Source organism: Dryobates pubescens, chromosome 30 (genome assembly GCF_014839835.1).
Source record: "Dryobates pubescens isolate bDryPub1 chromosome 30, bDryPub1.pri, whole genome shotgun sequence".
Lineage (NCBI taxonomy): Eukaryota > Metazoa > Chordata > Aves > Piciformes > Picidae > Dryobates > Dryobates pubescens.
The window spans coordinates 2,478,622-2,495,076 of record NC_071641.1 but is presented as its reverse complement, the minus strand read 5'-3'; the positions used below and the strand labels follow the sequence as shown (position 1 = coordinate 2,495,076).

At 40.1% G+C, this 16,455-nt stretch overlaps 1 protein-coding gene across 2 annotated transcripts in view; it reads left to right on the top strand.

The window, feature by feature from the left end:
- CTNNA3 (catenin alpha 3) overlaps positions 1 to 16,455 on the top strand; it is a 307,748-nt gene that overhangs the window by 265,692 nt on the left and 25,601 nt on the right. For both annotated transcript variants that reach the window (XM_054174672.1, XM_009907134.2), the window contains exons 14-15: positions 10,577 to 10,669; positions 15,871 to 16,052. In XM_054174672.1, the coding sequence (XP_054030647.1) occupies positions 10,577 to 10,669; positions 15,871 to 16,052 (275 nt within the window). The remainder of the gene's footprint in view (positions 1 to 10,576; positions 10,670 to 15,870; positions 16,053 to 16,455) is intronic.

Here is a 16,455-nt window from a genome sequence, read left to right as displayed (position 1 = left end):
TAACAGTGTTGCTGGTTTTGTTGCTTTGTAAAGCAAAAAGCTTTACAGTGTAGCCCACTCTTGTTTTCGTCCTGTTTTGTGGAACACATGGGCAAGTTGTTGCCCAAAGAAATCTCTTGTTTAGTGCCACGATTGCAATAACAGGTCCGCATTCTTAAGAGGTGAGGTTTTCCTACACAAGAGAAGATAAAACTTTGTTAGCAGAAAACCAGATTATTTTATTGATTTTAACAACAGATGGTGTGTTCACATCTCAGGGAGCGAGACAGAAGAAGCAGCAGCAGATGCTCTCCTTTTTAATCTCAGACAAAGCACAGAGATACATCATTTTTACACTCAAGGGGTGGCCCTCGTCCTCCTCCCAGATCTTTAGGTAGCTTTTGCTTAAAGCATGGAGTTGGAGTCAGCAGGGTAGTTGAAGAATGTCAGTCCTTTTTGTCCTTTTTTTTTTTTTTTTCCCCTGAACAAAAGATAAGAGAAACTACCTGGCTTTTGTCCTTCTACATCGCTGCACTTCCAGACTAACAAGTTGTAAGTTTTTGGTTTGTTGTATATCCTTTTGACTGCTACCTCTGCTTCGGTGCTCCAGCCATTAACTCCATTGTTACAGGGAGATTCCTGATTTTAGATCCTCAGTTCATTTTGCATATAAAAGAAATAGTTGGGAAAAGAAATGCTCCTTTCATCCCCACATATGCAATGTAATGTAAAAATCAGACTTACACAATTGAGTAGATATTGCACGTTAGCTAGTCATAGATTCTTGATTCATACAGGAAAATCACTTTTTCATGCAGTGATCACATTAATGTTACTCCAGTTTACTTATACAAATTCATCTGCTTTAATTTGTGTTGGTCAGACACCCAGTAAACAATGCAGAACCAGTTCAGTCATCCAAACTCTAAAATTTTCTCTTACCCTAAATAAAAAAAACCCCCCACCATAATATACTCATTTATTTGACTTAAACTTTTGTATTCTTTTAAAGAACTACTAACATATTGGCTTTTATACATATGCAAGCAGTACGGCTGTTACGGTGTACTTACTGAATGCAGTGCAAGAAGATTTCTTATTGGTAATTACTGAGCTACCACAAAAAAATTACCTCTGCTTGCTAGATATACCCTTGGGATCATATAATGACACATGATTCAGATATAGTGCATTAAGTGTGCAGAGAAGCTCAACAGTGCTGTTTGCTAGCTTTTAAATGCTTGCTTTTAGAACAGTCACTTTTTTTTTTACTGTAGCATTACAATAACAAAGGCAAAATAAGAAACAGAGAAGTGCCAGTATCAACAGATGTTAAAATTTAGTATTTAAAAGTAAATGTCATAAGTAAGAAATCTGACCCAAATGTGGAGTGGAAAAGGGTAAAAGCCAACTTCAGAAAGTTAAAAGACAGGAAATAACCAGTCATGAATGCTCAATGAGCTGTGCCATACCATGGGACCACAGTAAGACCCAACACAGGCTGAGATGGGTAAATGAGGTCTGTTGCTCACAGTGGTGGAATTAACTTAACCTATTTCCCCTTTTTAATATTTTATTGACCAACTCCTGTTTCTCTGTCATACTTGCCACAGTCTACTGATTTTAACATCCATGCTTATTTCCATAAGCAGAAGCTTACGGCCCATAACTTCCACATGTCTCTCTTCACAATGGCCCACTGTCCAGAGGAGTGCTCTGCCAGAAAATAAAAATATATTAAATTGAGAATTCAATTTACTTTCAAGGTGTTTTAAGTCAAATGTATCTTTCCCCCAACTAATTAGTTGGCAGCTATTCTACACAATAACTAGAGTACCACTACTGGAAGCAGACACTCTCTACAAGCAACATTTACAAAACAAACCAAAAAACCCCAGAAAAGTATGATTGACAGCAAAATCTGAGCTCAATCATACCTATGGAATAGAAAGAAATCAGAAAAATGTAAATCAAAAGGACTATTTCAGGTTAAATAACTAATTTTACCCCAAACCTATTTCACTGTCACACTGCTGCATCAAGCAAGCACATGCATGACAAAGGATTAAATCTTCCACTATTACACCAGTGTTAAAGCACAGAGTGATACAGACCATAGCACTGTTGCTTCATTCTTGTGCCAGCAAAACTGAGATCAAAATCTAACACATATTTATTATTACATTTCTGAAGTCCAATTTCATATTGAATGCACTTGTAACATACCTCATTACTATTCTGCATCATGCTAAAAACTGTCCATCCTACCAGTTAAATGATGCCCCAGTAAAAATCAAGACAATTGAGACATTTCAAATACAGATGATTATGATCAGTAGAAGGGATCTGTGTCCAAATTTAACAATCACAGAATCACAGAATGACAGGCTGTAAGGGACACCAAGGATCATCTTGTCCAACCTTTCTAGGTGATAGTCTAGTTTAAATGAGCTGCCCAGTGCCTTGTCAAGCTGAGTCTTAAAACTGTCCAATGTAGGGGAATCTACTGCTTCTCTTGGAAGTTGATTCTAGTGAAGTACTTTGAGACAGAACTGGCACTACCATTGGCAGGGATGATTTCAGAATCAGAACCATAGCCTGATCAGAATCAGAACCTATTAACACTACTAGGAAACTGCAGGCTCCATTTCCTGGCTTGTGTTTCTCACTCTCCAGTGAACCATGTGTCATAATGCACATCTAGAGTACCTGTGATTTGTGACACTTTTGCTGTGCCTCACAGTTTTAGTTCCAGAAATTCAGTCCTTCCTTTTTAACAAAATTGGATTAATAATTCCATTTCTCCATGAATTTAATTTATGTTAGACAGTAAGCACCAAATGGTAAGGAAGGAATACACACCACTTCTACTTGCTGTAAGAAAAAAAACCCTTCAGCAAAGATTTTAATGTTCCAGAAAAAAATACTGTCTTGTGCTTAAGTCTCCAGTGAGCTGCTAAACGAGAGCTACCAAACCGTTCTGGAAAGCTCTGTTTTCCTGAAGGAGAGGGACCTTAGAGCTGCCTTGCAATACCTGAAGGAATCCTACAGGAAGGTGACAGAGGGAGTTTTTGTAAGGGTGTCTAGTAACAGGACAACAGAGAATGGTTTGAAGCTGAGGGAGAGTAGTACAAAGGTGGTGAAACGGTGGAAAAGGCTGCCCAGGGAGGCTGTGGATGCCTCCTCCCTGAGGGTGTTCAAGGCCAGGTTGGTTCAAGCAGCCAAGTCTAGCTGAGAGGTGTCCTGGGAGGTTGGAGTAGACGATCTCACAACCTAAGCTATTCTGTGATTCATTCTATGATTCGTTGCTGCCTTTTTTCCCATAATTTTGCCATGAAACTTTCCCAAATTAAAGAAACCATCTCAGATACAAGCCCAAGACTTTTCCATGGACTGTTAAATGCATCAGTAAGAACAGGGTACACATAACTAAAAACTGCTGTATTACTCTCTTCAGCATCTATAAGAATTGTAAGAAAGTTATGTAATACTTTTTTCAGAAACAAGAACTGAGTGTTCTTAAGAACACTCTTAAGAATGGAGGAGTAATGGTGTTTAATTTCACTTCAGCTGGGGAGCCTGCTTAGTAATAAAGGCTATTAGCCTCTTAAAGCAGAATCAGATTAGCAATTTGTGACATGACAGCTGCTTTGCACAATGATGTGCTTAATGGGTTATTTAGTTCCACACCAGCAGGCAGTGATCACTCATTTGAACAGTTATTGGTTACTGGGTGACTAAACGTGGGTGGGTGCATATTCTGGGCATCAGACGTGTCTTGATAATTAAAAGCAGGAGGGAGCATAGTGGATAAAGTATTCATGGCTAGAGTGGTTCTGCTTTCACTTGTCTTAGTGCCTGGGAGCAGTATCTGCTGCAACAGAGAAGTTTAGATGTCAACAAGTCATAGGTGGGAACGTGTGGGAAGGGTAAGAGTAGTGGTACCTGTGCTTTCAGAAGTGGGCTGTGCATTAGACTGTGTGTTTTCACAGTCATACACAAGTTTGTGATTGACAGGCTTACTCTCTATACTTTTTACAAAGAAGATGTATTTAACTTGTAGGCCAGACAGTAAAGAGGGTTGATAGAGACTTGAGGAAATCTTGAGGTTGTAGGTAGTAAGTTCATCTGCTCCAGGTGGAGTTGGTAATCTTTTGCTAGCCATGGGATTTTTATTTTTTTTAAGTATGGTCATTTAGCAGGATTCATTTAACAAAAATCTTTGAAGCAGGAGATGCTGTTGCTCAGGCTTTATTCATCTGATAAGTCTACATTTCTTATGGAATTCTGAATTGTCTGGTTTGTTTCCTGCCTTTTCTGAGTGTCAGAATGTCTTTTTAAAAACAGTCATGCACCTTTTAACCTTTCTTTGGTTTTCTTACCTGCATTTCATAGGACAGTCTACCTGGAAACAATTGCTTTGTTTTGGGAAGGAGGCTTTGGTAGATATTCTCCTTCACCACAAAAAAATGGAGAAAGTTTCTGCAGGAAGACAGGATGTATCACAGCATAATTTAAAATCTCATGGTCACTGAAGTGAATTTATCTTACCATACTGCAGTACTCCCTATCACAAGGAAGAAGCATTGTGAAAAGGACACCACTAGGTGATATTAAAATACAAACTAAATATGAGAAAAAGCACCAAACACAAAAAAGGATAAAATAAAAACCCAGAAAGGATACAGAGACTTCTGTTGAAAATACCTGGAACCTGTGACTGGATCTAGATAAGCAGAACAGTGTAAATTAGCCTCTCTCCTTTGGAGGTGTTTCTGCTTTCCAAGGGACTCCTTAGTCCCATTCACAGGGTGTTAACCAGCTGTGCCTCAAAAACCTCTCAGAATGGACACTGCAGAGCCAGTCTGGGTAGCCTGCTACAAGGCTGGGTTGTCCTCACGGGGAAAAGGTTTTCCTTATGGCCAGGCTGAGTCTCTGTTCTGTTACCTTTCATCCTCCCACCATGCATGTCTGGGTGGAGTTTAACTATTTTCTTAACAATCTCCTCATAGGGTTTGGAGGGCTGCTGTTAGGTGACTTGAAGCTACCTCTTCTCTAGGCAGGAGTCCATTTCCCTCAGTGCCTCCTTGTAACACAAGTGTTCCAGCCACCAGCTTTCTGGATGGTCTTCTGCTGACAATGATGCAGTTCATCAAGTGTCTTCTTTGTATTGTGTGTGGGCTGAAACTAGGTGCAGCATCCTGGGTACTAAGACAGGTAAAGGCAGATAGTTGCTTCCCTCAATCTGCTCACTCTGCTGTGATTCATAAAGTCAAGGATGCTGTTGGCATTTCTTGCTGCCAGGGCAGACTGTTGGCTCATGCCCAGCTTGCTGTGGTCTGAGATAACTCAGGTTCTTTTAAGCTGATCTGCTCCCAAGCCAGGCAGCCTCAGTTTACTTTGTTTGTAGCAAGGGGTTCTCCCTTCCCAACTGTCAGACTTCACATTCATCCATGGTGAATTACGTAAGATTCCAGTCAGTCCATTCCTACAGGGCAGAACACACAGGAATGCATCCAGGTGAGTTTTGAAAGTCTCCAGAGGAGACTCCACAACCTCTCTGGCCAGCCTGCTCTAGTGGTCTGTCACCCTCACAGTGAAAAAGTTTTTCCTTCTGTTCATGTGGAACCTCCTGTGCTCCAGCTTGCACCCATTGCCCCTTGCCTGTAAATCTTACCTTCCTTGTACCCTTCAACCCTTATGGTTCCATACCACTACTACTTGTGATTTTCAGGAAACTTTCAAGTTCCCCCCCAACTTTCTACATTTAAATGTACATCCAGGGCTTTTACACAGCATAACTAGGTCAGCATTTTCAGGATGCAAACTCTCTTTAAATCGTTGGAGGCATTCTGTAAGAGCTACATACCTACAAAGTACCACTAGTGCTTTGAGATGTACAACAAAACTTCTTGAAGGAAGGGAATGAAAATAGGGCTGAAATACGGATTTCCAGCAAAAGAGGTGTAACTTAGGGTAGAGAATTGGTGCTAAAACTCTATGTGCCTATTTAATCAGCTGTAGCAACTTCACAGTTTTTACTTGAAAAGGATTTTCAGGATGCAGTTCTCTGAAATTTCACTTAAAACTTTCAATTACACCCCTCTGCTCACATCCTTCCTATTTCCTGGGCCATTTATTGAGAAGACTATTACCCTAATGTATGCTCAGTGAGAACTGAAAACAGAGGAATTGTCATATGGAGTCAGGCTATTGATCTGTCTAGCTGATTCTAATGGTGATGAATCTTTTTTTTTCCTTAATTGCCTGAAGCAGGATGTTACAAGTTGCACTATTGTTAAATGAGCAAACAAAGCCTTCCAGCATCCGGCAGTCAAGCTAACTTTTGCCCCATACTGTGAATTCATGACATTTATTATTTTTAAAAGCTTAACATAATATTTCTGATATTGAAATTTTTTTGTCTTTCAGTGTTAAAGGTCATCACTTATTCTCAACATTTATTTGAGTGTCAGGTTTTCACCAAAGTTTAAGAGAATTGGGTGGATTGATTGATGAGAAGCTCAACGTGAGTCGGCACTGCTATCATGCTGCCTCGAAGGCAAATTGTATCCTAGGCTGCATTGAGAGGATTGTGGCCAAGAGGTCAAGAGAGTTGATTCTGCTCTGGGAAGACCCCACCTTGAATACTGCATCCAGTTCTGGTGTCCCCATAATAAGAAGGACACACAGCTGTTAGGGCAAGTCCAGAGGAGGGTCACAAAGACAATCCAAGGGCTGAAACACCTCTGCTATGAGAACAAGCTGAGGGAAGTGGGGTTGTTCAGCCTAGAGAAGAGAAGGCTTTAGGAGGGGGGACAGGAAGGGAGAGTGGAATAGACCTTTGACCCAGCAGACCCCTCCTCCTGGGAGGGGGGAAAACCAAATCTCTCTCTCTGCCCACCTGAATCAGGCTTCTTTTGTCCACCTGGGAGATGGATGTAACCTGGGACACAAATTTCTTGCTGGAGTTGGTGACGCTACTGCTATCAAAGACAGAGTTTTAATCACATTTGTTCTCTTTATACTCATAGTATCCCAAATAATGTGGTATGCAAAAGATGTCACTTTAAGGGAAACACCAAGACTAGATTTCAGGATTAGACATATGATAATTTAAATGATAAATAGAGCAATGCCATGGCATTGAGATGTCACAATATTAACAGATTATGAACAGAGGATTTTAATTTGTCCTTTAGGATGTGGAGTTTTATTGTTTTCAAAGTAACACTGAAAATAATTTCACTTAGGAAAAACTTGAAAAGTGCTTTCAGTGAATAGATAGCAACAATTGTGTGAGGTTCTTACTAAATTAGTCAGAAACAAATAAGTAACACTTGCAATTTCTTGTACTTCCTTGACTACATCAAACCCCTGGCAACCTGACATCTGGCAGAATTAAGTGTGGGATCACAGTGGTATTGTGACTAGTACTCAAAAATATCAGACACCAGCTAAATATTTGCAAAGGGCCTATTTGTGGTACATTTACCATAGTCTGTTACACTGAATGACATGCTGCTTGACACAATGAAATTTGCAAAATACAGGCATTTGTGTCCAGAGTAGAACAGATCATCTCTTTAAACCCATTTCATTCTCAGTGAAGAACATAATAGACAAATTCTGATCCTCCTAGAAGCATTTCTGTTGCTTCCCTGGTATTTACATACCACAAATAACTGTATTTGCAGTGGTACAATAAAGACATCACTCATCAGTGCAGGTCCTGTTGAGGTGTTACTCTGCACTGCATTTAGTATTCATTTGGAAAAAGAATGACTGATAGGGGATGTGGAAAGCAAGATAAACCATAAGAGCATGTAATGACAGTTTAAAGGTCGGCATTTAATTGAGTGTTAAATAAAGAGAGAGCTTCCTTCCTTCACATGGTGATGCCTCTTTGTCCATTTACATTGCATATCTGGAGATTTTAGACTCAGCATTATTTTTTAAGAGATGAGACCCTTTATTTGCAGGATTGATGGTTTCATGATTGTGTATGTGACCTTTAAAAATGAATGATTGTACAAAATTAGTTGTTTGGGTAATCACTTTTGAGCAGAGTTAAATAGAAACTTTGTCAGAGAAAATGCTGCGAAACCTTGTCGCACACGGTAGTCTACAAAGGTTATATTCAAATTCAGATAAGCCAGAGAGCACAACTGCAACCACTTTAAAAGACTGGCAGAAATTTAAAGACTAAGGCCAGACCATGGTTTTATTAATTACTCTCTTGAAAAATCAAGCAAACTAAAAGGTTTGTCACTTGGGAGTGTTTCTCATTTCATAACTGAAAAGGCATTTCATAGCCTTAAATCCCTCTTTTGCAATAGTAATGACTTGCTGTTGCACCTTCAGGTGGAATACCAGGAAAGCATAGAATTCATCAATACTAGAGTTGACTGTGAGTATGATTTCAGATGCTCAGCTTAAGTCTTTAGTAGCAAATCCATCAAGAATGCAGATTTATTGCAAGCACTGAAATGTGGGAAGGAGTGCACACTGCTTGTGCAACATGTCAGCAGCAGCAGTGTCATTGTAGTCTTAAATGTGTAAGGACATAGCTGAATGCATTTTTGTTGTTGTCAACAAAGGCTTTTCACAAAATCCTGGCCCAGGAGGCTGGGGCAGGCATCCTGTCTCATCTCATGCCGTTGCTCTTGCAGCCAGCTATTATATAACTCTGCTCAGGCTTCACCTGGTAATTGATTTCTCACCTGCTCCAGCACCACTGGGGCACTCTGTTCAAGAGTTCTACTTCTGTGACTGCTAGAAACTGTTTTATATTTTTTTCTGTGCTTTCTGTCCCAACTCTTTTTTACCACTGTACTTCATGCAGGAGTTTACATGTGTTTGCTGGCCAGAGTCTTCTATAGAACTTCATTTTGCCTCAACATTCTTTCGTACACTTACTGGAAATTCCACATTTTGTATGTCTTAATAATTGTCTGTCATTTATGTCTTGTGTTCATCCTGTCACTGCCTACATACACCATTTTTTATCAGAGGTGAAGTGCAGTTTATGTCAGAGCCCTAAATATTCAAACAACACTTCATATTCCTCCCATTCCTCTTAATCCATCCCTCAGGCTGCTATTCTTGTGCAAAACTTCTTGTAGTTCCCCCATTTTCTGTTACAAGCCAGGGCTGCCCAATTTGAGAATGCATCTGCACTTCCTTAAGCAGCATTCCAAGTGAGTGGAGAATTCAAACCCACTGCTGTATGTTCAGATGCATTATGTTCAGCTTTTAGGCTCTGACTCAATATACTGCATATGAGTAAAGAGTGAGAATCCCTATGCTAGTGCAGCTGGAAAGAGATCTCTGTTCTACAACTTGCAGTTTTAAAACTTCTGTATCTGATTAACAAATAGGTGGGTTTAGCTAGGAAAAGCTTACCTGAGACTGTCATTTAGAAATGTCTTCAACTAGTGCAAGTTTTCTGGCCTGTTTGCTCTCTAAGGTTTCTATATTTAGGATGGGAATATTTATGTAGTTGGCTTTACAGAAAAGCAGTATCAATACAATTCTGTAAAATTCACTGATTTCTAGAGTAATCTCTTTTGGGGTAAATATACAGGATTTCTTGTGGGTGGTGCTGGTACTTGTCAGTAAGACAATACTCTTACTGACATGACCTTACTAATAATGTGGCTGTCTCAAAATCATTAACCATTCTGCCCCAGAATACAGCCTCTTGTATTCCATGCTTTATAAAATAACTAAAACCTCGTATTGCAAAGCTGAGCTTGTCAGACATTTCCAACAGTGTGTTCACCCAGGAAGAAATGGTGCCCTGCTACCATGGTGTCCTGCTACTGTGAATCCAGCACCCTGACCACTGCGGGTAAAATGTGGTAACTAATGTTGAGGAAAAACTAAGAATTGCAGTGTATTTATGTGTGTAGTGAGCAAGTGTTGTGCAGCTTTAAAAAGAAAGTGATTTCTTTTTTCTTTAAGCTTCTCACTGAATCAAGGCTGTTACCTGCCTAAGGTCCCTTGTCAGTGTCATCCTGAGAAGCTTCAGTTCCTCTCTTATAACACCTTTTCTGTTAGTGGTCCTCTAATGTCTGTAAGTGTTTCAATTAGAGCAAGTTTGGGACAATTTGCTTTTGGCAGTGTGCTGATTTTCCTTGCACACTGGAGGTTTTAAAACAACTTATGCATGATAACAGGTTTTGGCTACCATGGAATTCTTATTATATCTAACAGGAATAAAGCTGAGAGACTTCATCACACTGTTAGTCTTTGCCTGAAAAGAGAGCGTTCCTTTTCCCTGTGGCATTATGCTCATCTTTGCCCCAATAAATGATTTCTTACTTGTTTTATTGAGGAAGCCTAGGTGGATTTTTCACCACCAGCATTATATTTCTGCTAGCATTATATTTCTGCTGGCCTGCACACCAGCTTTGTGTTCTTTATTTCTTACAGTGTTCTCTCATAGAAATTTGATTTGGGTAGCATTTATTAACCTGTGCACTACTAGAGCAGGACTGGTTTTGTCACACATTACAATAGATGCTTGACATTAATAGCAAAGTTACTAACCATAAAAGAGATTAACCCATTTCTAATTATTTTTTTCTCCCAGACACCTGAGGAGCTGGAAGATATATCTGACCTTGAAGAAGACCACGATGCACGTAGCCGCACAAGTATTCAGACTGAAGGGAAAACTGACAGGGTATGTCTTATCCCAATTTATTTAAAAAGCACTTTCACACAGAATCACAGAATGTTAGGGGCTGGAAGGGACCTCGAAAGATCAGCCAGTCCAAACCCCCTGCCGGAGCAGGATGACCTAGAGCAGAACACACAGGAGTTTTGAATGTCTCCAGTGAAGGAGACTCCATAACCTCTCTGGGCAGCCTGCTCCAGTGCTCCAGCACCCTCACAGTAAAAAAGTTTTTCCTTTTGTTCACATGGAACCTCCTGTGCTCCAGCTTGCACCCATTGCCCCTTGTCCTATCACTGGACATCACTTGAGAAGAGCCTGGCTCTGTCCTCATGCCATTTGCCACTCACATCTTTATAAACATGAACATCACCTCTTAGTATCTTCCAAGCTAAAGATGCCTAGATACCTCAGCCTTTCTTTATAAGGGAGACGTTCCACTGCATTTAGCATCTTTGTGGACTCTTTGAAGCAGTTCCCTGAGGTCCTTCTTGAGCTGGGGGGCCCAGAACTGGACACCATATTCAAGATGCGCCCTGACCAGGGCAGAGTAGAGGAAAAGGAGAACCTCCTTTGACCTGCTAACCACACCCCTTCTAATCCACCTCAGGATACCATTGGCTTTCTTGGCCACAAGGGCACCTTGCTGACTCATGGTCATCATGTTGTCCATCAAGACCCCCAGATCCCCAGTGCTGCTCTCCAAACAGATCTGCTACCAAGCTATACTGGTCCATGGGGTTGTTCTTTCCCAGATGCAAGACTCTATGCATGGACTTCTTGTATTTGATAAGGGGGAAATGCTGTTGTATTGCTGTTCCTGTGAAGCCACTTGAAAGTCCTGCAGTGAATCATTAAAACACTGTTCAGCTAGTAATAGATTTCTAAAAATGTGCAGAGGGCATAAAACTGCTGTTTATGACTTGAAAGAGAAAAAGACAGTGCAGTTAAGTTGTGAATACCAGGTGAATGTGTAAATTAGGCAGAAAAATTCTATCCTTGCTGAATGAAAGTCTGACAGGTTACAGTTACATGTATGTGGCTTGATCTAATAGAAGCTAGGTTACTAAGGAATTCTCTCTGAGTCTTACTGAAGGCTGAAGCATGTGTGAATGAAAAAACCTGCATACAGGGAAGTTCATGTGCACAGAAGAGAGAGAGTTCTGTCTGGAGTCACAGCCATTGCAGCATGTGAGTTACAGACTTCAGCGTGTATGAACCTATTCTACAGTGATTATTTAACAAGGGAATTCATGAAGAACTATGAAGAACTTAACACAGTATCTGACAATTTTTGTGTTTTTCTGGAACTTCTGTGTATGATTTTCCTGTTGTATCATCATTTAATGTAAAGACTTCACTATGTTACTTTTTTTTTCCCAAACATTTTTAAAAGCCTGAAAATATTTTTGAGATAGCAAAATGTTTCCCAGTACAAACTGATGTATTCAGCAAACAATATTTTTATTTATGTTGCCATTTCAAGTAGTGTTTCAGCAAAACTGCATCAAGAGGAGTGTGGCCAGCCAGTCAAAAGAGGTGATTCTGGCTTTTTACTCTGCTCTTGTGAGACCCAACCTTGAATACTGCATCCAGTTCTGGTGTCCTCATCATAAGAAGGACACAGAGCTGTTGAAGCGAGTGCAGAGGAGGGCCAAAAAGATGTTCCAAGGGCTGGAACACCTCTGCTGTGAGGATAGGCTGAGGGAGCTGGGGTTCAGCCTAGAGAAGAAAAGACTCCAGGGGGGGACCTTAGAGCTGCCTTCCAATACCTGAAGGAATCCTACAGGAAGCCTGCAGAGAGTCTTTTCATAAGGGTGTCTAGCAATAGGACAAGGGGTTTGAAGTTGAGCGAGAATAGATTTAGACTGGATCTTAGGAAGAAGTTCTTCAGTACAAGAGTGGTGAGACTCTGAAACAGGTTGCCCAGGGAGGTTGTGAATGCCTTCTCCCTGGGGGTGTTCTAGGCCAGGCTGAATGAGGCCTTGAGCAACTGAGTCTAGTTGAGAGGTGTCCCTTCCCATGGCAGGGAGGTTGGAGTGGATGATCTCAAAGGTCCCTACCAACCTTAGCCTTTCTGTGATTTTATGCAGGTCTTCTACCCTGTGGATAAACCAAGAGTACTCCCTTAAAGAGAGTGTTTTTTGAAAGAAACCATTAAATAAACTCTCTAAGAAGAGAGCAAACACTATGAACAGCTATTGATACTTGCTTAAAAATGTAATTACAAGGGAAGTTAATTTGCTGTTGAATTACCTGTCTGATCTTACTGAAGTAGCAATTACTTTACATCCAAGTTCCTACATTAACATGTGTGCTGGCATACATTAACAGGAAGCATGTACTATTTTATTAATTAAAAAGCCAGGTTTAAAATAGTTTATAAGTTTAATCTTTATCAAAGCCACACACAAGCTCAAAATCCTGATGGTGGGCATGTTCCAAGCCAGGCTGGATGAAGCCTTGAGCAGTTGAGAGGTGTCCCTGTGCATGGTGGGGAGGTTATAGTGGATGATCTCTGAGGTCTCTTGGAACCTAAGCCATTCTATAATTCTGTGATTCTATGAATAATGCAAACAACTATTTTAATTTTGAGCAGGTTCTATGAATAGTAATCTTGACATTTAGCACATGGCAAATGTTCTCTGTCAGGAGTCATGATCTGTCAAAAGCATTTAATTTCTTTGCTAATTTTTAACTTACCCCAGTTCACAGTTTCAGTAAAGGGAAGAGATGAAGCTAACAGATGAAAGCTAAGAGATGAAGCTGAAGGTTGTAGCAGCAGACTAGTATTGCAAAGCAGGACTAGAAAGAACTCCTAGAAGTAGACTAATCCAGCTATTTGTTTCAAGGCAGAATTAATAGTTATAAGAGCAATTGCATTGCTGTCTTTGTTTACCTCATGACTGGAACTGATTATTTATTAGAAAGGTTTTTTTAGTTATACCTCATATGTTGCAATATGAAGCCTGCTAGTACTGCTCATGGTCAGTGGGCACAGAGGATCTGATCTTTCCTTTCTGTATGTGTAGATTCTTTGGTACCTGTAGATCCTTATTTTGTGTTCAGTTTTCTAAACTCTAGATTAGATAACTCAGCCTTGTTTTAATCCTTTAAGATAGTGGTTTCAGAGTATGCCTTTAGGTTCCCTTTTTATTTCTTCTGTATGCTCTTCAGCTGGTCAACAACTTCTTGAATTTTGAGTGCAGACTGTTTATAAAATCACAGAATGGCTTAGGTCAGAAGGACCTCAGAGATTATCTGCTCCAACCTCCGCACTATGGGCAGGGATGTCTCCCAACTAGACTCAGCTGCTCAGGAAGTCATCCAGCCTGGCCTGGAACATCCCAGGGAGGAGGCATCCACAACCACTCTAGGCAAGCTGGTCACCACCCTCTTCATATTCCTGAATGCATTATGTGAGCCATTGTAAGCTCTACACTATTTACTTCCATAGCTCACTTCAGAACGAGTTTTGTATGAGGTCTGCCTTTTTGCCAAGAATACAAAATTTTCATCAACTAGAGATCTCCACCCACAGAACCACTGATAACCAGTTTTGTCTCAGTTCCATGTGCACACTGATGATTTTTCTTAGGTGTCAGACCTTGTACCTGTCTCACCTGAAATACATCCTGTTATTGTTTCAGTTTGCAGGGTTCTGAGCAACCTGATCTAGTGGAGGATGTCCCTGCTGACTTCAGGGAGGTTGCACTAGATGACCTTTGGGGTACCTTCCAACCCAAACCATTCTATGATTTTATGACAAGAATTATACACTTGGAGACCTGTAGTTTTTAGTAATTCATATAAATGGGAAAATTAACCTCATGACAGAGTGATTACAGCATAAATAAAACCTCTGAAAAGGCTTGAGTTGAAAACCACCCATACTGCATATTTAGGTTATACTAATACTAACATATGCCTGATGCTAATTATAAGTAATTCAGCCACTGCCTTAACTTTTCCTTTCATGGATGGTAGGTAGTATTTCTTAAACAGGAATAAGGCACAAAACATTTATTGTGTAATTGCAGCATAACTGTAGTGTGCTAAGAGTTCCTGTATTCATGCCTGCAGTCCAAGAGATAGACCACTTCCCAGAGAAGGTGCTAGCTAAAACCCCTAACAGCAGAAAAGCCATCAGGATCCAACAGGCCAAAAGGTTTCCTTGCTTCCTGTGGTAGAAGATATTATGAAAGACAAGGACTCCTCTAAGGTCACGTAGTATCTTAGCCCTGTCTGCTTCCTGGCCCGATTCTGTCACAGTAACTGTATCTGACCCTTGTCTGGAGCAGGATGATTATCTGGCTCATGAAGAACAACGTTAAATAAATATCTCACCATACTTCATTTTGAGAAGATATTTCCCTCTTCATATGTCAAATACTTCACTAATGCTTAAATGTAGGAAGAATACCTGTAGTCAGTATAGATCAGATGTTCTGATTCCAGTCTGAAGCTGCAGGAAACGCACCACTTTTTCAGCTGTACTAAATCTTCATTTGAAACAGTCTTAGCCAGCAAAATGTTTGTCTGGAGCTGCAGCCAAAAACAGGGCTGTGCCCTGTGTAAGTCCAGTTTGGCAGTGGCTTCATTTGAGTATTGAATATATTCCTGTTGGCATTCAAGATACTTTTCTGGTAACCTTATTCACTGATTTCTGACATGTTCATCTATTTATTTATCTTCTTCAAAGGATGCATATTTGAATGATTAATTCTTTCTCAGTTCTTAAAATGATACTGTAGAACCTTCTTGGGAGAGAAGGCAAGCATACCTCAAAGCTGCAGGACAACTAAATCTTTTCACTTATTGTTTCCTCTCTAAAAGAATATTTGATTTTGTACCTTGCATATATATATAAAAAAATCTTAAACTCCATCGTCCCTGGGAAAAGGAAAAGCTATCAGGCACATCTCATAAAGGCTCTTTGGAAAAATGTATTCTTCTTTCTCTGACTAGGTTAATGTGAATGTGGCATCCATGGATGCCACTGCCCCATTGGTCTGAGGTAATTTATTTGGCCTATCCAAATAACAGCATACAGTTTTTGAAATTCAGAAGTGCTTTGTCTGGCAAAATTGGCTAGGGCCAGGTTGTGTTTGAGCTATACACTGAATAATAGCCAGTGATTTTGTTTAAAACAAATAAAGAAAAGTACTTGGACAGAGACATTTTGCAAAGCAAATCATTTTATGTTTCAGGCTAAGATGACTCAACTGCCAGAGGCTGAAAAGGAAAAGATAGCTGAGCAAGTGGCTGACTTCAAAAAAGTCAAGAGTAAGCTTGATGCAGAGATCGAAATATGGGACGATACCAGCAATGACATCATAGTTTTGGCCAAAAGAATGTGTGTGATTATGATGGAGATGACTGACTTCACAAGGTAAGTATGCAAAAAAAGTCTTCAGTGTTTTTAAGTGTTGGAGGCCATTGTCATCCTACTTTGGCAGGGTGTACTGAGGTGGAAATCCTAGTCCTTACTTCAGAGTGTGGTCAAGAACTGCGTTATTGGAAGATGGATTTTGATTATTCTCTTCCAAATTTCAGTAAATGTAGTAAGCTTCTTCACAGATGTTTTGATTATATTTTTAGATGTTAAGTATATACAAGTATATAATCCTACATTACTTGCTTGATGCTTAAATTGTGGTTTCTTGGGTGTAGGACTGTCCTACCAGTCTTCATCTGGTCTGTAGGACTGTTAAAAATCAAAGGCTGTATATACAATAATGGTCCAGCAAGATGCTTTTGTATCTTAGAATCATGGAATCGTTAGGGTTGGAAGG